Below are 22,296 nucleotides of genomic sequence, written 5' to 3'. Positions count from 1 at the left end.
CTGGAGAGCACAGGCTTGGTACGAGGGTGTGGATCCACGAAACAAAAGAGTCCTTCAAATTCAATAACAACAAGTTTAAGTAATCTTTTGTGTTTGCAGTGTGGTAGAGTCCAAGTTTATCACAGAGCTGCCAGAACATAAATCTGATACAAACTACTTTGGATTAGATAGCACAGCAGAAAGAGCTTTACTAGGGTACTGTGACAAGTTTTATAAACTTTTTAAAGAAACAGGACTTGGAAATACTCACTGTTGTTAAGTTATTGTCTTGAGGACTTGAATACTCAGCACTAAGAAGGGAAGAATGAAAAAAACTAAGAAATTCAGAAAAAAGAGTAGTACTTGAAACTCGTATTAAGACACATTTGTTTTTCAACTGGAATTTTATGTCAGTTATACTTTAAGCTGAGTCCTGTGAATCCAGCATGCCCTGCCTTCCTTGGATGCAACCATGGGGTCTCCTCCCTCCGTTTTTACAAATGCTCAGTGAGTACGGTGTCAATTCTCTACCCTTGCCTTTGAGGGTCTCTCTCATCTTTTAACATTGGTATGCAAATACATAAGCCAAAAGAGGTAAAGAATTAGGAATACATCACCTTCCAGGGACTGTCTCTGCATGGTACCTTCAGGCACAGGGAGTGCCCGGTAGCCGCTGAGATGCACCACCTCTGCACCAGCACAGAGGGGAGCAGTTTCAGCTCTCTGCAGGGACCACGTTCAGGGTGAGTGACTTGTGTAGCTCTCCTCGGAGCTCTGTCCAGCCCTGGGCTCCATGTTGGCCTGCTTGAGTTACTAACCAGTTTCTCTGGTTTCCAGCAAGTCATACATGGCCAGAACCAGCCCACGTGGCTTAAAACCTCTTTCCCATCCGCTGCCACGGTCCCCCTCACTCTCCACAGCCGTCAGCAGAGTTGCTCAGGGTGAGGTGGCTGCCTGCCCTCTATTTCTCATTTCTTGTGGGCAGTTTATGATCTACAGCCATTCCTTTGAAGATTTTGCTCTCCCATACAGGGATTTATTCCACAAGCCTCACACCCCCCTATACATATGCCTCATATGCCACCTTCTCAAGCTTCTCAGCTCCCCAGGCAATGTCTGGGGCACGTGCATGCCCTCAAGCAGATTGTGTATATGTTGCTGTGATAGCAGCGTTTTCCTCTTCAGGAATCTCTTATTCTCTCTTACAATAGCATTTTAATGCCCCATCTACCTCCACTCCCTGAGTAAATGGGTTCTCTAAATGTCACTGTCAGTGTTCCTGTGTATGCTTACATTGCTCCTCTAGCAGAGCACCCTTAACTCCCTCACAGCTGGCTTTCTTTTTCCTTCTAACTTTGGATCTCGATTCTTCAATTCTGCACAGGTTGCTGCACAAGCTGTGTATTTATCTGGTGACAGATTTTTCTGTGTGTTCACATAACATTTCTAGAACAATAGACAGAGATGAGATAAAGGTATTGGTATGCGAGAGCTATCACCCAGTTACTTCACACCTTCAAGTGCAGTGGTACCTAAATCACTGCTGCTTCACAATTCTCCATTTTTGATTCCCTAGTATTTCCACAAATTAGTGGTGTTCTCTCTCACAGTAATAATAGAAAGTCACTGAAGATTTTGTAGTCGATCAGATGAAGAATTTAGAAGTCATCCTATACCATGAAGTCAGAGAGAAACAATGACCAGATGAGCACACAGCCTTACAAGTTTAGCCTTAGTCATAGTCATAGTTTAGCCTTAGGCAAATCAAAGGGAAACTTTCATCATTCAAACACTGAGCTGAATCACAGTGGAATAATGTTCAGTTGGTCTTGGGAAAAAGAGGGTTTATGTGAGGTTTTCTTGGTGACATCCCAAGTGATTTCCTAATCTCAGAATAAAAGGAAAGATGGATCCAATGGTTATCCAATGGTTTGTATTATTCCCAACCTCCAGGCTGAAATATAGTACTACACTGAAAAATAACGCTAAAAAAAAAAAAAAAAAAAAAAAAAAAAAAAGGAATTGTTCAGCATCTATCCAGCGACTCTGAAGAACACCTTCACTGTAAATGTTTTTCTGGCTTTAAGAATGCAGAGAGGGTTCTAAAAATCAAGCTGGGTTTCTGAGTATCAACAGAGGTGCCATTTCTACACTGCAGCTTTGAAAATATGATTAAAGCCTGAAGCACAATGCTGTGCTCCATGGGACATATCTGACCCACACGCTGCCTTTTCAACTCTCTACGTTTTCTAAATCATGTACATTATGAGTGAATAGGAAGAAAATGTGTAAACAAGAACAGAAAAGGTCATTGCAAGTTCATTAATTCTGATCACTTAATAAGCTGTAAATTGAAGTGCATGAATTCCATTCTCTTGAACACCAGGATAAATTTGAAGAATCTCTATTGACTTAATTTACGCTGATATGCATTAGAATAGTTTCTGGCACATTCAAGATCAAAATAATTATTACAGCAACCTTCAGGACCAGAAGGCACCCAGCTCCCATTTAGTAACTAAATGAGGGACAGACTTACAAAAGCAAAGAATTCACCAATTAAAAGAAAAAAAAAATCTTAATGATTTTTAAAGGTGGTGCAGAAGCACAACCATGGAGGTTGTGAAATTTAGGGCTGCAGGACTGGCCCTAAGAAGCAGAGTGACACTTTGCACCTAAGTAATGAGAACACTGTGCTGTGCAAAAGAGCTACTACTGTCCTCTGTGCCCGCTTCTCACAGAAGACATAGGTGAACTGTATACAAGGAGGTAGAACTGTTTGAATAACTTTGTCAAGCCAATAATCAGAGTGGTACTGATAGATTTCAGAGCTTTTTGCTTGCAGGTCCTCTCAGAGGTCATGAGGACTCCAGGAGGATATCTTCCTCTGCTAAGACAAACATTGTTTTTGAATTCTTTACTCCGTGGTTAGAATGCTGTCCAAGAAATCTTACGCTAGCTTTCTTGGAAAATAAAACAGTTGGCCACTTCTAGGGACTAAAAGGCATCCTCAATATCTTCCTGAACACCCTTAAGTATCTAAAATAATGACAGATAAAAGCATCATGGTGGGAGAAACAAGCTGAGCAAAGTCTAAAAAAGTTTAATATAAATCACTGGGGCTGCTCGGTTGCAATACCACGAAGTTTCCTCTGTCTTCTGCTGTTGGTGGTTTGTCTGCAAGAAAGTCCCAAGAAGGCAGATCTAAAGTGATGCCCTTGAAACATGCGTCTGTGACTGCCTGGGAACGATCCAGCGACGTGTCCAGCGAGCTCCTCCTGCCGGCTGCTCTCCCGGCATCCGGGCTCGTGCAGATAGACCTGAATTTCGCCTTGGCTTTTCAGGTAGCTGTAGAGAGGCAAAGCTAATGCCACACCTTCCTTATTGTCATAGCAATAATGTCTCTCATGTCACTGCCCATCCCCTCCAGGAGTCTCAGACACACGGAGGTGCTGTGGTCCATGCCAGGAGCTGGGCAGAGCAGCAGCTGCAGAGGAGCTTGGGGAGCCTGAGAAGCAAAGGTGAGCAGGGCTGGCAGCAAGGACAGCAGGGGCCTTGGGTAAAGGGGCACACAGACACAGTGACCAAGCAAGAAGAGCACAGCAGGTCTTGTGACAGTGACCACATATAGCCAGGAGATCAGTGAGCCCACAGGGATGAAGCGCCAGGTCTGAAGTGAAGCCAGGAACTCAAGTCAGGATCAGCCACAGCCAGGTCCACAGTCAGGCACAAACTGCCTTACAGCCCACCCCAAATGAGGACTGAGGACAAGGGCAGCTCTGTGCCATGGCTCCCAGTGGAATTGGGGAGGCCCCAGCTGGCTTCTCCCAGCTCTTTGGCAGACAGCTCTTCTCACAGCACTCTAATCCCAGATTGCATTCCACTGTATCATGACAGACCTCAAACACAGGCAGCCAAACCTGTAGGACAGGGGTAGGAGGTTGCAGAATCAGCTGGTGCACTCAGGGCCCTGTCAGCACACTGCCCAGCACAGCCAGGAGAGAACATAAAAATTATTCCAGGTGTTGACAAAGGAACCTGGGTACAAATATGCCACAGAGATTAGCAGTGTGCAAGACAGACAATCTGTACTTCAGCTGTGTCAGGGTCTGGTAAGGAATTACCTTTGCAGGGCACTGCATGTGCTTGTGCTTTGCCAGTCTGCTGGGAAACCCTTCTTTCTAGGCCAAAATAAAACTGCCACTGAGTAATGACAAAGCCTTTTCAACTTTTAACTGAAACCAGAAAAAATGCAAATGTAAACTAATCCTGGTTTCCCATAAAAAAAGCCACCCACACCATATATTCCTCTGTGACATTTCAGTTGCTCAGCTCTGTGGTGATACTATGTCCCAGAAGAAGAACACAGACCAGACATACTGGTACCCCATTTCCTACCTCCCCACAGGTGACATCTACCATGACCCTGCACTGGCAGGTCTTGTAGGTATCTGCATCAGTCCAAACTCCCAACCCTGCCTGCATGGAGAGGTGAAACTTCCTGAGGCAACAAAATCCAAGTGGCAGATAACAACTGTCTTCAAAAAGGCAACTTCTTGAATCAATAAGGAAAGACTAACCCTTTAGAAAAGGGTGTCTGTGATTATCTTATTGAGTTACACCAGGAAAAATCAAAGACAGACAGAGAAGGGAAGGGGAAAAACATGAGGTGAGCATCCCAAAAGTGTTCCCAGCTGCACTGACACTGATAAACTGCCCAGATAAAGCCAGTCTGCCCTGCAAAGTTTACATGGATACAGTAGAGAGCAATGATGTACTGAAAAAAGAACTTATTTTATCAATATTGATTTAAAAACCTTCCAAATTATGTAAAATATTTTGGAAAAAAAGCCACATTGATGAAGAGAAACCCTTAATTTTGCTGAGGTGGCCAGGGATATATTGTGTCTCCTTCCATATAGAGCACTGAAAGTATACAGGACTGTTACTAAATGTGGCTTCTCTGCCAAGTAATTGTATTCTCATGCTTTGTATTTCCAGTGTGAAAACTCTAATGAAACATTTTAAACCAAAGCCGTTTCCTTGGAGCTGCCTTTGACCTTCTTTTCCTTCTCTCTCAGCCAAATCTCCCTGCCAGGATGAATTCAGACCTAATGTCTGCTCCTCCCACCAGGCTTTTGGATATGTGACAATATCCCAGTCACTGGGAGCTGTGCCTGCTGGTGTCCATTGTCTTGTGTCCAGTTTGGGAGAGGGCTTTTAAGGAAAAGCCCAGAATTAAATTTATGAAAAGTTCAATGATTTACAGGAATGACCAATCCTGTAGCTACTTTCTGCACACATCTACCAAAAACTTGTGAGTCCTTACTAACTTACAAGGCATCATCATAGAAATGGTTCAGGGTCCGAGAAAAACCTTTTGAAAGTTTAAAAAAACAAAACAAATAGACAAAAACAAATTTCAAATGAGGGTCCAATCGAAAAATACTACAATCCTGTGCATCAGCTAGAGGTGTGCTAGTGGGACTGCCTAAAAAGCTGCTGTGCAGAGCCTGTTACATTCCCGACAGGCACCAAAAAAGGGTTACACACAGCCCAGACAGAGCTGCTGGCTGTGCTCTGTGGAATGCATCTGTCCCAGCAGTTCAATGACAGGCACAGCACAGATATTCAGCCTGATGACAGCCACTGCTGAGTACAGCCAAGGCACTATATGATGACACTGAGGTCCCAGTGCAATGACAGGACATAATAAAGGGTCTGAGAAAGGTGCTGCTCAGAATGGGAATGCCAGGTGCATTGCCCAGGTAGAAGAGGAGTGGGTCTGTGGGACAGGGGACACAGACCAGCAGCCAGGTGTAGCAAAGTGCAGCTGATGCAAGGCCCTGGATAATTCACCAGTGCTGTTGATGGTACAGTCAGACACTACCCAAAGGAAACCACATTTTATGCCTTATTTACAATCAGTCCAAATCTGTGGAAATGTTATATGTATCATCTGTGTGTCACTTTGTGTGCTGTCATACTGCCTGCCCTATATAGTTTTGGTACATGAACAAATACATACCTTGGGAGAAAGTAAAACTGCTTTCTCTGTTAAATCTCTTGTAATCACACCAAAAACAAAACAAAACAAAAAAATCCTTTGCAGATATCTATCCAATTCCCACATTAAATCAGTATGTTACTTGACAAACGTTTTCATTTAAAGACCAAGTACCTGCTAGGAATTCACAACTAGGCTTGAGTCCTTTGTCTACAAACTCTTAACTTTTCTTCTTCAGCCCCCTGTTCCCCCTTGCATCTCTGTTCTGCAATTTGCCAGCCTCCTTTATGTCTCAGTTATGTCTGCACAATGTGAGGCAGGCAGACCCATGTGCCCACAAACAGAAAAGCTCCTCCAGCTCACAATAACTCAGCAGGCTTCTGCGATTTTCAGAGCCTGCACTACTGTGTGCCCATATCTGCTGTCAAATTACTGCCTGGACACAGGCTCCACAGCTAACCTCAGCCTTACCCCAAACATGAAATTGTCTCTGAGACCTCAGGAACATTCATCTTGTCCTGCAGCTCTTCCTACATAAAATGGTGTAAACCCAGCTGATGCTTCTAGGAAATAAAGAACAAGCTTACCCCTCCAAAGATGTGTTATGATTTTATGGCTCCTTCCTGCAACCCACTGAGAGTGGATGTGCTCCATATCATACATTTAAAACACATCAACACAGATTTGAAGGGTGTACAGTTCTTCTGAGGTTTCTAAAGGAAAATAGAGATGAAAGCCATAAAAAACAACCCTTCACACACAGCAGAGGTTGAGAAGTAAAATTTAAACATAAGTTCACGTTTCCCTTTAGTGTAAGTTCTGGCAGTCCCAAGACTGTTCTTACTTCTAGCTGCTTGTCATGGCTGTAACATTACAGCAGTGAGAGAAAACCCTGAGTACATTTGACTCCAACCTTAGCTGCCTTCCCTTAAAACACTCATCTTGCCCTACTCTACTTGAAGCTGTGAAAAGACAGTGATAATAATAGGAAGCTGCTCCTAGAGCTCCTGCAAAGGAGACAGTTATTTTCATGTCCTGCCTCACTGCAAATACCTGTACATAGGAGAGATGACATGCACAGATCACACACAAACCTGTAATAGAGGCAAGTCAGGATGTTATTGACTGTAATTGCTGTTGCCTGTCTCGACCTTCTCCTCGAGGTGTCTCCACCTTCCATTACAATGTCACAGCTAAAGGAGTTCCCCGGTGGTCTGCAAAGAAGCAAAACAGCAAATGGCAAGAGAGAACTGACATCATTTATATAACATTAAAATTAATTCTAAATCAACAATTCAGAGAAAGTAATGTTGCATAAAAGTAGACTAAAAGAGATTTCACTGACAGACAGTGCTAGCAGTGATATTTTGTATATACAAAGCATCCTGTACCCTAAATCCTCAAGATGTTACAAAAAAAAAAAAAAAAAAAAAAAAAAAAGGCAAAAGCCAAACAAAAAAAAACCCCCACACTACCTTTCTTCAGTGTTTTGCAGAAAGAGTGAGGCATAGGTATTCATAGGACTTTGCAGAGTAACTGAAAATTTACAACCACAATGAAGAACAGAATCCAGGCTTTTTGATCCATTAGTCAGTTATGTGCATTATTTTAAAGCAACCCTTGGATTTACGTATTTTAATGTAGGTTGGGTAAAAAGGAGCACTAAACCAGAAATACACATGTGTTCTACATCTTAAACCAAGACTTTCCTCCTGGAAAGGCAATAAGGATACCCTGCAGCCCAAGGTTTTCTATGCAGCCATAAAACCTTCATCCTCTTGAGTATGCTGGTAGCCAGGATAACCCCATTCCATGTTCTATACCCACTGCATGCTGCACTGGAAAGATAACAAAGGCTGTTTAATGGAGACAGAACTCCATCAGGGAAGTCCTTTTGGGCCCCATTTCCATTAGGTCATAAAAGGAACAGCCTGGACCCACATGCTGGGCTCTACTAAGGCTGCTCCAGGCTGCAGCTCTTCATTTGCAAAAGAAATGACCCATTCGTTTCCCTCTGACCTCTGCAGATACTTCAGACTGCTGACCTCATCTGCCGATGGCTCCCACCACTACGAGCCAGCATCTTCAAACAGGTGCTCCCAGACAAACCCCTCCACCTTCCCAGGTAAGCTGAACTAAGACAGCTGCAAAAATTATGAATCAAGGCTCCCAGGAGGCTATTTTTGCATGGGCTGGGAATGCTCAGCCCTCAATGCATTTATTTCCTGTTCCGAAAAGCAGAGGCCATATATGAAAAGGAGGTACAGATGAGAAGGTGTAAATTTTGTCAGGTGAAGTTAAAACATCTACGTGCACACTCACATGCTTGTATGAGTATGCACTTGACAGCACAGATTTCTTTCCTGCAGCTACTGATAGTTACACTTTCTATTAGTGTGTGGTGGTCCAAGCAGGTTCTGAAGTCCCTCTAGACAACTCAGTGACTTGTGACTGGGAGTTCTCACCTCTGCAGTAGATTTCCAGACTTGGTTTAATGACCAGAGATGAAAGGTGACAATTCTACTTCAGCAGAAGAATTCCCGTGCTTGTATTGCATCCCAGGAAAAAGACACATCTCTTTAGACACACCCATTTACCCTGGCATTCACAGCCTTATTACCAAGAGTATCACAATATATATTGACTTTTGTTCTTAACAGCCCTGTTCCAGAGAGATTGCTCCATTCCACAGCTAAGGATACAAAGGCATTTGGTGGCTGAACTGGGAATCCAGTGCTGGTTTCAAGTTCAAATTCAGAGTCCTGCTCACTGGACTAATCTCTGGACAGTATTTTTCTACTTGGCAGAGAAATTTGAGTTTTCAGGTCTGAAAGAATACTGAGGATGGAGTCACAGATACATGTATCACAGACTAATATCTTTGTCAATAAAAGTAGCATAAAAACCAAGCAAGCTAGGTCAGCTCTTCCGTTGGTCTCCAAAGAACACCCAATTATTAGAGTGAGCATAACCATTTTTAATAAGTAAGCTGTTTTGGAAGCTGAACTGTTTGTTCCGAGTGCCACATAGACAGCTCTTGCTACTGGCAGAAGAGGCCTGTGAATCAGAGCCCGAAATCTGATGCAAGAGAAATTTGGGCGTCTCAAGCTGATTTCCCCAGCAGAGAACAACCCTATTAGTTTGAGAAAGTCCCCTGCCTGCTTTCTCTCTGAGTAATTAAGAGTGAAATCCTCCTCTCAGTGACCCCAATGCTCTCAGCCTAGGCTGATTTACACATGAAAGGAACCCTCTGAGGGGCTTTCTCTCTTTCACATTCACAACCAGGCAGGACCTATAAATAAAACCTTTCTGAAAACAGGAGCTTTCAAAAAGGTCTGTGTATGTGCACAAACGTGTATGAGAGAAAGGGAATGGCTGTGTGCACTCGAGGATGTGTGTTTGCATGCGTATGTGAGGCGTGGGTGAGAAGAATGTGCATTCACACACCAGCCCTCATGCAAACAAGTGTACTCAGAAAAGCATCTGCACGGATGCGGGAGCGTGCACAGGTGCTGGGGCCACTTACAGGAGCCAGAGGGCATGTCCAGGCTGGTTTTCAGCCTGCACAATTCCTGGGGTTCACCCCAGTCAGCTGAGTCATGCTAGAGTTACACACAGAAAACGAGAGCAGATTCAGACCCAATTGTGCCTATGAGACCAAGCTTGTGAAGCACTTTCCCTCCACAAAGCAGTGAAGTAACTGTAGGACAAACACCACTGGTTTACACTGCTTTGGCTTTGACGTGGGAGGTAACACAGAATCAGGGCTCAGTTCCTACGGTTTTGACAGAAGATGAGATTTTTAAGTGGTCACATCTTTTCAGCTGGCCGGGAGAGAGTGAGTCGTGTTGCATTTTCCAGGGCTGTCATTGTTCAAAAGTAAAATTTAGTTTTCTGGAACATTAAACCCCTCAAAGTTTGAAAAATAAACGACTAGACAGATGACCTGAAAATGAAGGTCAGGAAACCAAAAGGACTATGACTACCTTTAGAGTAGTTATAAAAACAAAAATGCCTAGATATGCAACTGAGTTGTCCTTCCCCCACTGTCCCGTTGATCCATGTAGCTACGAAGTCAGGCCAGGATATTTCCCCTTCCATGAGGCCTACGGAGGACCCTACAAAACTTCCAGGAAACTTGGCAGTTAGTGTGACCCTGCCCTAATACAAAACAGGTGACACGGAGCTTGGAGCCAAGCCAGGACAGCCCACAGAGTTTCACGAAGCAGGTTCTGCTCTCTGGGTCTTTGTCCCTGTAAGAGGTGGCTTCTTAGGACCTGGCTACAACGCGGTAATTTCAGAACTGCAAATTATTCTACTCCAGTACTCCTGACCAGCTGAACCATTTGCTTTACTGAATCTGTGCCCGTGCCGTATGCTAATGCCAGTAATCGGGAGGTAGGTGTGTTAGAACCACTGCAGCTGCTCCACTGCTTCGGAGACTCCAGGGTGTGAGAGGGAGGCAGGAGAGGCGCTGCACCCTTCTGACTTCATCACTGCTAATCGCAGCTCTTGGATCTCTTCCCCTGCCCCCAATTCTTATGCAAACATTTAGAAGAAGTAGGCAGGAAAAAAGGCACAAAACAGGAGACATAAAGAGCGCAAAGCCTCACAGGAGCGCACAAAGCACAAAACGTCTCTTCTGCGTGTTCAAAAGACTCTTCCCAGCTCCTTGCGCTAGGCAGGAGTGTGTGAGCCGGGATTCAGAGCTCCCCTCCCACTGAGCTCGCAGCTAAAGCCCTCCCCCAGTTCCCAGGGTCTTCAAATGAAGATTTGCATAGTAGTTCCAGATCATTCCCGAGGGAAGGGACAATGGCTCACTCAAGGCCCTCTTCCCCCCAGCCCTCCCTCCCAAAGCTGATAAAGCCCTGGTGAAAAGGGGAACAAAGGATTTACAGATGTCAGAATATTGATTTCGGCCGTTCCAGGACTACAGGGAGAAGATGAAGAAAACTTTTGCCCCAGAAACTTTGTGGAGTTTGAGACACAGACGCTATCTCTGCAGCACGAACTCCGCGTTTGTTAAAACTCTATCTGATGGAGGCAATATTGCTATTCGAGAGGGATGAGCAGGGCCCTAAAAACGCGAAAATCCACGGGGATGAGATTACAGCCTGCAGTTCCCGAGAGCGCATTTGTTGTTCCCAGACCTGGTGAACGGAGGCACTTCACTGCACGGTGAAAGCAGTTTGCCACCAGGCGGGCCGGGCCGGCATTGCTGCGGGCGGCGGCGGTACCTCCCTCCCAGCGCACCGTGACTCTCGCTGGTGTCCTGCCCTCTCTCTGCCACCCACCGCTGCACCTGCGAAAAGTAACTGAAAGGAAGGTGAACGTCTTCGAGTCTGGCAAGTGGCCTTTGATTCGGAATCAGAGTGGAAAGGAGGATCTCAAAACTCACTAAATTTCGGGCCGTTCCCTGAAAGCCAAAGCTTTCTGCTCCCACAACGTCTCTGTCCATGTAAACCAGAGCTTGCTTTTGCACTACAAACATTCCTTTTCACTGTAGTGCATCAACTCTACTGAACTCCACCTCCACCAGCTCCCTGCAATCGTTCAAACTGTGCTAAACAGAACAGCAACACCATCCAAAGTGTCACTTGTCACTGCTGCACGCCGAGCAGGGCACTGGTACTGGGCAGCCAAGTGAGCTACCAGGAGTTCTGGCCTGACCTCCACCTGTCCCACCACTACTCTGAAACAGCTTTCTCTCAGTGACTGGCTACTACCACTTATACACATACATACATATATGTGTATATATATACTTAATATATATTTTCCCCATCCCTTTTCAGAACTAACTCTGTAGCATTTCTGCACTCAGAAAGTTCCTGGGATGCTGGATCTTTTGTAAAAATGTACCTGATGAAAATTCCTCAAAATGTTGGATTTGGGCCTGGATTTTTAAAGGTGATAAGATGTTTTCTAAATCAAGCTCTAGGCCCTCAGATAGGTCAGCTGGGGGAAAACCCCACCTGAAACCCTTTCTGCAAGGCACAGTAGTGAGTTCGAGAGGGGCTTCCCATGCCATGGGTCAATAATTCAGACAGAGCTCCAGAGCCAGAGCTGACTGTTCCCTCATTTCCCACACACCTTTGTAAAAACACGTGCTGTCGGGAGGACTGCAATCATCACAGTGATAATAACCATCACGTATTGTAGAGTTAAACACATTTCATACAACTACATCAAAACATTAATCACAATACTCTTAAAATATCTAGGTTTCTTTCAATACCTGCCTGTCTTCCCTCAGCTAAAAGAAATTATTCTTATGGAATCTTTTGTGTCTCCCAGCAGTCACTCCTAATTTACATTTAAAGATGTGAATCAGACCCACTAGACTCCTGATACACCTCATACAGAGATTAATCACAGCTGTTGGGATGATGAAGACTAAGACAGACCCATTTTACATCAGTGTTATTCAGACTGTAATGAACCTGCTACCACACTCAGGTTCAGGACAGACTTAAACCCCATTTTCAGTTGCTCTCCACGAGCCCCTTAGAACTACATGGGTGAGCTCCTGGGGCAGCTGTGCTAAGAGGTGCCACTACTGCCTTCTCCACAGGGCATTTTCCAGACTGTCAGAGGAGTAAAGGTGTCAGGGAGAACTTGGGAGAAGCAAACCTTGGCTGCTCTCACCTCCTGCTTAACACTTGCATGTTGTGTTTTGAGGGTGCTGCAGCAGCAGCAGAGCTCACAAACCTGTTTAATTTTAGAGAGAATTTTTCCTCATCCTAGACAGATGTTTACTTATTTTGCTGGTTCTTTGTTTTCTCTTGTTCCTAAACTTTACTGTCTGTTGCTTGCTTAAAGGTTTTTTTGCTACAAACAAGAGTAGTTTTGTTTATATAGCTCCTGCTGCAAATTTGCTTTAGGATACAGAACTTAGTTCCATCACTGAAATATTGTACCGAATAATTCTCAGATCTTCTGTTTTCCCCAAAAATCCACATGCAAATTCCTTTTAAATTAAAAGTCTGATATGTTAGACATCTCATAAGCCTGAATGCAAAGGATGAGGGTGTGGAAAGGCAAAATCTACCTCCAATGTGGATTTAGCAAAGCAGGTGTGTGTGCACGTGGCAAGCCCCAGTGGTTTGAGGGCTGCTTTGTACAAAATGCATCATGTCCATGATGACAGAACACTTGTGCAGGTACACACAGTACCTGGGAATAACTTCTTTCAGTATGGAAGCAAAGCTGTCCTTAAAACTATTTATTAAAATAATACAAAAGCAAAGTGCTGGATGAGGTAATTGTAATTAAAAAAAAAATAAGAGAAGAACAAAGAAACCAAAGCACCCAGATAAAGTAAATAACTGAGCGATATTTTTATGCCAAGGTGTGTTTCACAACAGCTTCCAAGGTTCTGGCCATCTTACTATTCCTTTATACTACACAGTAAATTGGACACAAGCCGTGCTCCAAGTGAAAATGGGTAAAGAAATCCTGTTTCCCAGCAGCAAACACATCTCCCCACCATCTTACAGCCATGCCACGCTGCATGCCTTGGTCTTGGCAGCAGAGAAGTGACCAATTCCAAGGGACCAAGGTGTGCACGACCGACCAACCTCCTCCTTCCAACAGCAACCTTGTTTGGAGTAAAACACAATTCCTTCATGTCATTCCTCTCAGACCTGCCCTTACCATTGTCCTTCCCAAAAGCTCGGTTTATTTGCTTTTTTATTGTTACAGTTTCTATATTCACCATGGGAATCTTCTCATTTTGCTCTGCAGTTTTAAGTGCTGAAAAATGTACTGTCCACCTACACAGCTTCTGCCAGAAGTCAAACAGCCAGGCCCCAATAAAGAACTAAAAGATAATCTAGATATTTGTAAATTATTTTTTCCCCCTAGAGATCTTGTGTTCATTCGAGTGATGTTATTATTTCAGTAGGATCATCCCAGGATTCCATGTAATTAAAAACACATTAGTGGTAACAGAATTGCACCATTTGAGGGCCCTTTGATCCCCTCATGCCTGGAACATCCCCAGCACTCTCCTTGACCCCACAGCCCGAGGACTTTTCACTCCTTGAACTACTTATCCCTCTCTACCTGACAGGAGGATGTGGGCAGGTGAGGATCGGCCTCTTCTCCCTGGCAATAGCAATAGGACAGGAGGAAATGGCCTCCAGCTGCACCAGGGGAGGTTAAGGTTGGACATCAAGAGTAACTTCTCCACAGAGAGTGTGATCAGACATTGGAATGGGCTGCTCAGGGAGGTGGTGGAATCACTGTCCCTGGAGGTGTTTAAGGAAAGACCGGACACGGCACTGAGTGCCATGGTCTGACTGACACGGTGATGTTCGGTCACAGGATGGAGACGATGCCGTGCGAGGTCCCCTCCAAGCTAAGCGGGTCGGTGTCTCTGTCACCGCCCGCAGGACGAGCTCCCTCAGCCGCGACCGGACTCGCCCCGCCCTCAGCACCAAGATGGCGCCGGCCCGCCCCTCAGGCCGCGCCGCGTGACGTCACTGCCCCGCCCCTCCCGCGCAGGGCGGCGCGTGCGCGCGGGCGGCCCCGCTCAAGGTCAGCGCGGGCGCTGCTGCCGTCGGTTCCGCCCGGCGCGGTTCCGGTTCCGGTCCCGGTGTGCGGACAGGAGGACATGGCGGCCCTCGGACGGGCGTCCCGCCTGCTGCTCGGCGCCGCCGCCCCGCGCTCCCTGCCGGCGCGCGGCGTGGCGGCGGCCGCGGCACACGAGGAGGGCGGAGGTAACGGGGCTCTGCGGGGCGAGGGCGGAGCCGGGGCCCGCGGCCGGCGCGGTGCTGCCCTTGACAGCCGGTGCCCTTCGCTGCGGGAGCGGGGTATGGCAGGCGCTCGGCGTGAGCCCGGATCCCTGTTACAGACGGGGAGGGGACCGGCGCTCGAGTGAGGGACACGGGGTTCATTAGTGCCTCGTTAATGCGCTGATCGCGTCTGGCGCGCCGTGAGGTCGGTAGCGCTAAGGAAAGCCGCGGTTGTTGCTCTAATCGCTGTCCCGCTGCCCCCGCCCAGCCCGCATGTGGAAGACGTTGACCTTCGTGGTGGCGCTGCCCGGCGTGGCCGTGTGCATGCTGAACTGCTACCTGAAGGCACAGCACGAGCACGAGCGGCCCGAGTTCGTGCCCTACCCCCACCTCCGCATCAGGACCAAGGTACTTCTGCCCGCGGCGTTTCACAGCCCTCTTTTCCTCCACGGCTGCAGAGCTCCCTCTAAGATTGCCGTTTTCCTTTCTCGACTGCTACATGAGGTGGCTGTGATATCAACTCGTGACCGTTGAGTTTGTCACAGCTCTGATGAAGTACCCGTGATGTTCACAGGCCTTCCCCCCCCAGAGTGATCCTCCTAATGTCTTGCTGAAAAATGTTTCAGTCCTAGAGCTGCTGTACTTAAAGTAATACAGATCTAAAAGGTAGCAGTGGAGATCCCAAATACTGAAAATTGGGGTCCTCATAATACAGCACAGTGGATGTTTAAGTAAGAGCAAAGATTGTGCTGTTCAGAGACTGTGGCTCCCAGCTAAGGGAGTTTTCCAACTCTAGCTTCCCACATCCTGGGAGCCAGCTTGCTTAATTCACCAGCCTGTCAAGCTGTGTGATCATAAAATCATTTAGGTTAGAAAAGTCTTCTGAGGTGGAGTCCAGCCTTTGACTCATCTCCACCCTGTCGACCAGGTGATGGCACTAAGTGCTGCATCCAGTCTATACCTAAACACCTCCAAGGGATGGTGACCCCAGCAGCCTGGGCAATTTGTCCCAATGTTTAGCAACCCTTTTTGTGAAGAAATTCCTCCTGATGTCCAGCCTGAACCTTCCGTGGCACAGCTTGAGGCTATTTCCTCGTGTCCTGTCACTAATTGCCTGGGAGAATTGATGTTTGAGTCCGTACTGTTCTTGGTTTCAGGTGCTTGGAGGGATTGTTCAGGAGCTGCCACTGGCTTATTTTCTTTCTTCTTTCAACAGCGTTTCCCCTGGGGTGATGGGAATAAAACTCTGTTTCACAACCCCCACGTTAACCCTCTCCCAACTGGTTATGAAGATTAAAACCAAGATCCTGACAACAGCCAGAACTTTGGCTCTTGAACCAGAATGTTGAGTGGGAACCATCATTTCTGGGGTCCTAGTTTCAGAAACTCTGTTTCTTCTGAGATGAAGCTGAGTGGTGTTGTGGCCCCCGCTTGTACTTGTGATGGGGCCCTTTAAATAAACAATTCTGAACGTGAATTTGGGATTTGACTTGTTTACCTGAATCCTTAGGAGTTTTCTAGTTCAGTGTTGGCATAAAGCATTAAGGTTTCCCACGGGACAGAGTGCAAAGGGGTTTGACTGCCTGGATGGTAACGCATGTTCTGGGTCTGTAACACAAACAACAGGAATGCATTTGGCATAGGACATGAATCAATTTCACATTCTTCATGTCTGGTTTAACTGATGACTCTAAACTCGCAGCCAGAACAACAGATACGTAGATTAAAATTCAATATATACTGAAGCACATTCTCCATTATCAGCTTTTGCAATATTTATTAACAGTCATGAAGGTGATTTTCTCTTGGTCCCTTCTGGCAGAGGGAGTGGCAGCAAAGATGATGAGCTAAGCTCTGCCTTCACACTGTTCACCTTCAGCTCTCAAATTTTCAAGTACATCAGCACATATCTTGCTCACCACTCTGCTTTTCATAAAGCTGCAGTCTGTACAAAGTCTCTCACGCAGGTTTTGTAGAAGAAAACACAATTTTGGTTCTACTGCTTATGTATGTGTACTGTGTCATGCAGAAGCTGCTTGAAGCAGAAGGAAATAGTGAGCCAACAGCATGAGCCTGTGCCAGTACAACTTTAATTTTCAAATTTTTGCTCACTACAAGTCAACCATTTTCAAGTTCTTACTGTAACTTCTGTATTTTTTGCACAATGTGAAACTGAGCTCTATCTCAGCTGTTATTAACGTGGTTCTTCCCAAAAGCTAGAACACAGCAGCTGCTTTGGCATCTTGCTGTTGAAAGGAGTGATGGATGGCAAGAGAGAATCTCAAAGTGGTACTGCAGGATGCCCTTCCCCATGTTTCCACGTGAGTTTTTTTTGTCTGCTTACCAGTAAAAGATGGTTGAGACAAAGTTTTCCTGTGTTGCAAGTACAAGGCACTGATGGGCACAGTTGTTTTAAAGCTGACAAAGTCACATTTAGCCCTACATGAAGATCAAAGAAAAGCAAACTGGGTTTGTGTGTTATTCCTTAAAAAAGAAAAGCTACAGAGTCAACCGTCTCCAAAATGCTCTTTATAGCTCCTTCCCTTAGACCTGCTGCACTTTGCCAAAAGCCTCTTTCTTCAGTGCTATATTTAAGCCCTGTGCTGGCACTGTAGGAGCTCTCTGCACCTGAGAACAGGAGGGTGGCTCACCTGGCACAGGAACAACAGCCTCAGGCTGCAGCACTTCTGATCCCTGCACAAGGCCCACAGGACTCAGTGTCTGGGGTCTACGAGGGGCTGTGGTGCAGCCAGGCCAGCTATAATGTTTGAGAACTGCACCTTTTTATTTTTTTTTTAAGTAAAACCTTTAAATAATTAGTAGTAATTAAAAGCAGAGAGCGAAGCTTTATTTTTTTCTCACTGTAATTCTAGAATTATGAAGTTATCTTTTGTCCCCAGACCATAATATCTTTTTTACCTGTGTTGGTGAAAGGAGGGGGGCAAGCTTTGCCTCATCCCTGTGTGAGGATCAAACCCCAGAAATGTGTAATGCTAAAGGAGAGAGAATTCAAGTTCATGGATGTGTTGGTCTCTCAGAAAAGGCTGAGGTAACCTCTGCGTCAGAAGGCTCCTCTTCAGCTGCTGAGGCCACTTCCATCCCTCCCAGGGGGCACAGTCAGACTCTACTGCACAGTTACCTACTTGAACAAAATATAACCTGGTTGTATTTATTTTAGCCAAGCTGTTGCAGGTCCACTAGTGCTCTTAAACCATCTCTGTAGCTGACACAAAACAGTGCTTAAGCCCTTCAGCATTCAGGATTACAAGAAACTAATTTCATCACCAAAATTCAGCAGCATAGAGACGATAGAAAGTGCATCAACCCCCTTCATATTCTTTTGAAACACTTTCAAGTGTTACATAAATAAGCAAGAGAAATCAGTCACAAAGAACCCATCTCAGCCCACTCCAAGCAGCATTCCCCCATTACAGAGTACATTCAGTAGGAAATTAGTTCACATGGAGTTTTCAGCCGTTAGATGCTGAACCACCACCAAGTTTCACTGGAAGGAGGCAGCAGTTACCACGTGGTCCAGTCTTTTTTTTTTTTTTTTTTTCCTTTCAGCTGTTTGTTTTCACAAGCAGAGAACATTTGTCACTTCCTAGAAAGCAGTTAACAAAGGTCTTCTCCAGGTGGCATGTGTGGTACACCTGGTGATGGTGCTTAGTCCAAAGGCTCCTATTAGTGACTCCACCCATACAGCCAACATCAAGAGGAGTTCTCAGTTTTTCCTTTACTTGGGCCCATGAACTCCAGGCCCTCAATGGGTATGTCCTTTTCCTTGATTGCTTTCTGAAAAGAAGAAAAAGAAAACCAAATAATTAAATTCAGCACTTCCTTATAGGGCTACATGATGTTATCTTTGGTACAAAACACAGAACCACAGAATCAGGCTGTAAAACACCTCGGAGATCATCAGGTCCAACCTGTGACCCGTGAGTAACAGCACCATGTCAACCAGACCTTGGCCATGCCCAGGCTCTCCTTAAACACTGACTACACCACCTCCCTGGGCAGCCCACTGCAACGGCTGATCGCCCTTTCTGTGAAAAAATTCCTCCTGATGTCCAACCTAAACCTCCCTGCTGCAGCTTAAATCTGTAACCGCTTGTCCTAACGCTTGTTGCCTGAATAGGAATCATGTAAAAACACAAGTGATCTAGAGAAAGTAATCTTAAAAGCTGGTTTGAATAAAGCTTCAGTGTTCGAGTTGCTGAAGGACGTACTGAGAACTGCCTGAACTACAGTCGGTTTAACAGAAACGTGCGGCAGCCTCTGCACACCAGCCTTAAGAAGTCAAGTACAATAAAAATAGGAGACGCCTGTAAAATATTCCACGTAATGACCGACAGACGCAGGGCGAGAGAAACCCAGAGCTGCGTGTGGGGTCACTGGTGAGGCCTGAGGCGGCCCTGGGGCAGCGGGCCGGCGGTAGGAAGGGCCAGCGCGGGGGAAGGACGCTCGGGGCACGGAGGGAAGGAGGCCCGGGCCGGACGCACCTGCACGCAGAGCTGGTAGCGCTTGAAGAGCTGCCCGCAGGGGTCGCCGGCGCTGTCGCCCTTGAGGAACTTCTCGGCGAACCAGCGGTTGAAGCACTGGTCGTACTCGCGCTTCAGCTCGGTGCACGCCTCACCCACGCTGTTCATCGCGGCGGCCGCGCCGGGACGGGCCGGGCCGGGCCGGGCGCGCCGCTCCGTGACGCACATCCGGCGCGCCGGCGGCGTCACGCGATGCGCGCGCTGCTCCTCGGGCGGTGGCTCCGCGCCGGGCCGGGCCCCCCGCGCCCGGAGAGCCGGAACGGCGGGAACGGCGGGCACCGCGGGAACGGCGGGCACCGCGGGAACGGCGGGAACGGCGGGCACGGACCGCTCCGGGTAACGCCGCACGCACCGCTCCGGGCAGCGCCAACAGCGCAAAACACCGGCTGAGTTCCCAGTAGAGGGACAGCAAGCAGCGGGTCCCTGCCGGTGGCCTGGATTTGATGACCTTAAAGGTCTTTTCCAGCCTTAACGATTTTAGGGCTCTTTGTAAACTCCGGTTTTGACGTGTAACAATTTTCTAATTAAAAGAAAGTAGCACTATTAAACTTGTCAGTTTTTGACTTTTTTTTTGTCCGTATTGATGCCTTTGTACAGCAGAAGGTGTCGGTGGAAGTGCTGGACCACTTGGAGCACCTGGCCCTGGTGGATTTCCGGGATTCGGAGGGCGTGGAGCGGCTGCACAAAGCGATCCAGTTTGCTGATCAGCTTCATGAAGTAAACACCGACGGCGTGGAACCGATGGATTCAGTGCTGGAGGACAGGTGGTGAACCGCAGCAGCCTCCTTTTATCTGCTAATGCATCAAACTGTTTGTTCTGGGACCTTTTTCCCTGGGAATCACCATGCGTGTGGCCCCTTTGCTCAAAACGTCTTCCCGTGGTTCTGTGTGGGAGAAGGGTGTCATTGGTATGTGTAATTTTTATGTGTGAGCAAAGCAAAGGTGAACTTCAGTTCTTTAATCTGTCTTAATTGTCACACTGCTCCCCAGATGCCTGCCAGTGCCATTCTTGGGTGCTTCAAAATGTTCCAGTACTTGTCTCAGTGCTTATTTAAGAGACCAAAACCAGATTTAGAAATAAGCCACCCTTCCTACCTCATATTCACAGAACAGCTTAAAGGCAACCAGTAATCTTTGTCTTTCAGGTGTCTGTATCTCAGAGAAGATGATGTGACAGAAGGCAACTGCACCAAAGAACTGCTGGAAAATGCCAGAGAGAAAGTGGAGGAGTATTTTGTAGCTCCACCAGGTATTGACTTGCTTACAAAAATCTCTTAATCTCACCTGAATTAACTTGAAGAAAATAACCTGCCACAGCTGCATTTACTTTCAGAAATACTAGTCAATAATAGGGAGCACTAAGAGAAATTACTGTAGCCATCTGTGTAAAACAATGTGCAGTTCATTAGTCCAGAAGCAGCACAGGGGCTGGCCTGACTCTGAACTTACTGCACATGTTGAGAAATTCCTTACAGGAATTCAGGCAGGACTTTCCTGACTTTCTCAGGCTATTTAGGCAGCCTGTACACGGAGTAAACTGGAGAAGCACTTCCATGCCAAGGTGTCCTGCCCACAAGGTAACTTACAGCTGGTCTCACACAACTTGTTTTATGTTTTCTCTCAGGTAACATCCCTTTACCAAAGCTGGAAGAACGAGAGACTTTTCTGCAGGGCTCTTAGTGACAGCCCAGAGCCTAAATGCCCTTTGAGTATTTTATTTGGAGAAAATGAAAGTTTTGTGCAGTCACAGCTGAAACACCCTGGCATGTATTTTGGTCAAAAGAAGAGCACTTGCAAGACAGAAGAAAGAAAGGGTAAAAGTTTAGTAGTGCTGCTGAAATATTCAATGTCTCTGAAGCTGGATGGCAGCATGGCAGATGATCTTGGTGCTTTTATTTGCAAAGTGAATTTGCTGTCTGGAGGTGAGAGCAAACCCTTGTCCCACTCTTCATTGTGCAATTACCTAATTATTTGTTTAAGCATCCATAATATACTCATAGAGATGCATAAAACATGTAATCACTATGATACTTGAATTCTTTCAAGGGTATTGAAATAAAGCCTGTATTTAACACCACTAATCCAATTCTCTGCAAAGCTGTAACACTGTATTATTGCTTTAGCCTCAGTCTTGTCAAGATTCAGACCCTGCAAATGTTTAAGTTTTACAAATACACAAGCTCAGCCTGTAAGTAATTTATGAGGTGTATAGCAATCATTAGAAGGAAAGACTTCAAATATCTATCAAACAATATGATTAATACCCCAATCATAATATCAGGTAATTCCCACTTTGAGAAGTCCCCCTTTGATCCATCCATTTTGGCCTCTTCCTTTGACCATCAGAGAGAATGGGGAAAAAGGAAGAGGAATTTGAGAGGGAACTGAATGGCTGCAGGAGCTTTTAACCCAAAATAGCATCAAGTAACTATTTAAAGGCAGCAGCTAAACCAGCAATTTGGACAAGATGATCCCACATTCCCAACACAGCACAGGCTAAACTTAAAACTGCCAGTTCAGTGCTGCTCCCACACACTCCAGTGAGAGAACAGACTGCCTGATGCTTGTTCCCTGCAGCCCAAGCTGCATTTAATGAAGGGGTTTGATGCAACTTCACCACAAATAAGGGAATTACAACCTTGACTCAGATACCTGTAAAAAGAAAAGCTCACAGAGGGCAGATGAGCTGCCCGTGGGGCAGGGCATGTCAGTGCCTCAGTGGGTCTAACACTGGTGGTGCTGAGCCCCACTGGGCCCTGGGTGCACTTTGAGAGAGGGAGAGAGACCCCTCATGTGCTGGCTCCCCTGCATTCACTGCAGCACTCAGTAAATGGATCCAGTTTCTCTGGAGACCATGGAGATAACCTCATTTAGAGCTGCCGACATTTTTCCACCACCACAAAACTGTAGATATAAAATTGCATTGGAAGCTCTTGCATATAAACCAGGTTTACAAAGAAAATTTCAATGTGGAGATTTCTGCACCTTTGTGGAAAGAAAAAGAAGATGGAAGTTCTTTTATTGCTAATAA

The 22,296-nt window shown here is 46.2% G+C and overlaps 3 protein-coding genes and 1 long non-coding RNA gene across 6 annotated transcripts; 2 read left to right on the top strand and 2 right to left on the bottom strand.

The window, feature by feature from the left end:
* Positions 1-3,066: 3,066 nt before the first annotated feature.
* LOC128797181 (uncharacterized) lies at positions 3,067-7,806 on the bottom strand. Of its 2 annotated transcripts, none has more exons than XR_008434033.1 (4): positions 7,462-7,806; positions 7,081-7,200; positions 6,574-6,699; positions 3,067-3,156 (listed from the first exon to the last, which is right to left on the bottom strand). It is a non-coding gene; the product is annotated as an uncharacterized LOC128797181 (long non-coding RNA). The 2 variants fall into 2 exon arrangements; XR_008434034.1 differs by having other exon boundaries at positions 7,720-7,806.
* Positions 7,807-14,603: 6,797 nt separating this feature from the next.
* Positions 14,604-16,201, top strand: LOC128797177 (cytochrome c oxidase subunit 6A1, mitochondrial). Its single transcript, XM_053959516.1, has 3 exons — positions 14,604-14,709; positions 14,993-15,132; positions 15,941-16,201. Exons 1-3 carry the CDS (start codon positions 14,604-14,606, stop codon positions 16,019-16,021), a joined length of 327 nt encoding a protein of 108 aa, XP_053815491.1. The 3' UTR covers positions 16,022-16,201.
* A 595-nt stretch (positions 16,202-16,796) lies between these two features.
* TRIAP1 (TP53 regulated inhibitor of apoptosis 1) lies at positions 16,797-19,445 on the bottom strand. The gene is made up of 2 exons (XM_053959517.1): positions 19,227-19,445; positions 16,797-18,519 (listed from the first exon to the last, which is right to left on the bottom strand). Exons 1-2 carry the CDS (start codon positions 19,431-19,433, stop codon positions 18,436-18,438), a joined length of 291 nt encoding a protein of 96 aa, XP_053815492.1. The 5' UTR covers positions 19,434-19,445; the 3' UTR covers positions 16,797-18,435.
* Positions 19,443-21,346, top strand: GATC (glutamyl-tRNA amidotransferase subunit C). Of its 2 annotated transcripts, none has more exons than XM_053959515.1 (4): positions 19,443-19,601; positions 19,866-20,029; positions 20,411-20,514; positions 20,890-21,346. In XM_053959515.1, the coding sequence occupies exons 1-4, from the start codon at positions 19,458-19,460 to the stop codon at positions 20,943-20,945; spliced, it is 468 nt and encodes a 155-aa protein (XP_053815490.1). In that variant the 5' UTR covers positions 19,443-19,457; the 3' UTR covers positions 20,946-21,346. The 2 variants fall into 2 exon arrangements, with proteins under 2 accessions (XP_053815490.1, XP_053815488.1); XM_053959513.1 differs by having other exon boundaries at positions 19,863-20,029.
* The last annotated feature ends 950 nt before the right edge of the window (positions 21,347-22,296 follow it).

The sequence above is a fragment of the Vidua chalybeata genome, chromosome 18 (genome assembly GCF_026979565.1).
Source record: "Vidua chalybeata isolate OUT-0048 chromosome 18, bVidCha1 merged haplotype, whole genome shotgun sequence".
In the NCBI taxonomy this organism is placed as follows: Eukaryota; Metazoa; Chordata; class Aves; order Passeriformes; family Viduidae; genus Vidua; species Vidua chalybeata.
Note: the sequence above shows the minus strand (reverse complement) of the source record. Positions and strands in the feature narration are given on the sequence as shown.

What these genes read in the sequence shown, in the direction of transcription:
- GATC (XM_053959513.1), top strand. Translation starts at nt 19,458, where the DNA reads ATGCGCGCGCTGCTCCTCGGGCGGTGGCTCCGCGCCGGGCCGGGCCCC. An exon ending in GCGGGCACGGACCGCTCCGG is followed by an intron (nt 19,602 to 19,862) that starts GTAACGCCGCAC and finishes GCCTTTGTACAG; the next exon opens with CAGAAGGTGTCGGTGGAAGT. An exon ending in GTATTTTGTAGCTCCACCAG is followed by an intron (nt 20,515 to 20,889) that starts GTATTGACTTGC and finishes GTTTTCTCTCAG; the next exon opens with GTAACATCCCTTTACCAAAG.
- LOC128797177 (XM_053959516.1), top strand. Translation starts at nt 14,604, where the DNA reads ATGGCGGCCCTCGGACGGGCGTCCCGCCTGCTGCTCGGCGCCGCCGCC. An exon ending in GGCACACGAGGAGGGCGGAG is followed by an intron (nt 14,710 to 14,992) that starts GTAACGGGGCTC and finishes GCCCCCGCCCAG; the next exon opens with CCCGCATGTGGAAGACGTTG. An exon ending in ACCTCCGCATCAGGACCAAG is followed by an intron (nt 15,133 to 15,940) that starts GTACTTCTGCCC and finishes TTCTTTCAACAG; the next exon opens with CGTTTCCCCTGGGGTGATGG.
- TRIAP1 (XM_053959517.1), bottom strand. Translation starts at nt 19,433, where the DNA reads ATGTGCGTCACGGAGCGGCGCGCCCGGCCCGGCCCGGCCCGTCCCGGC. An exon ending in GCTACCAGCTCTGCGTGCAG is followed by an intron (nt 18,520 to 19,226) that starts GTGCGTCCGGCC and finishes TCTTCTTTTCAG; the next exon opens with AAAGCAATCAAGGAAAAGGA.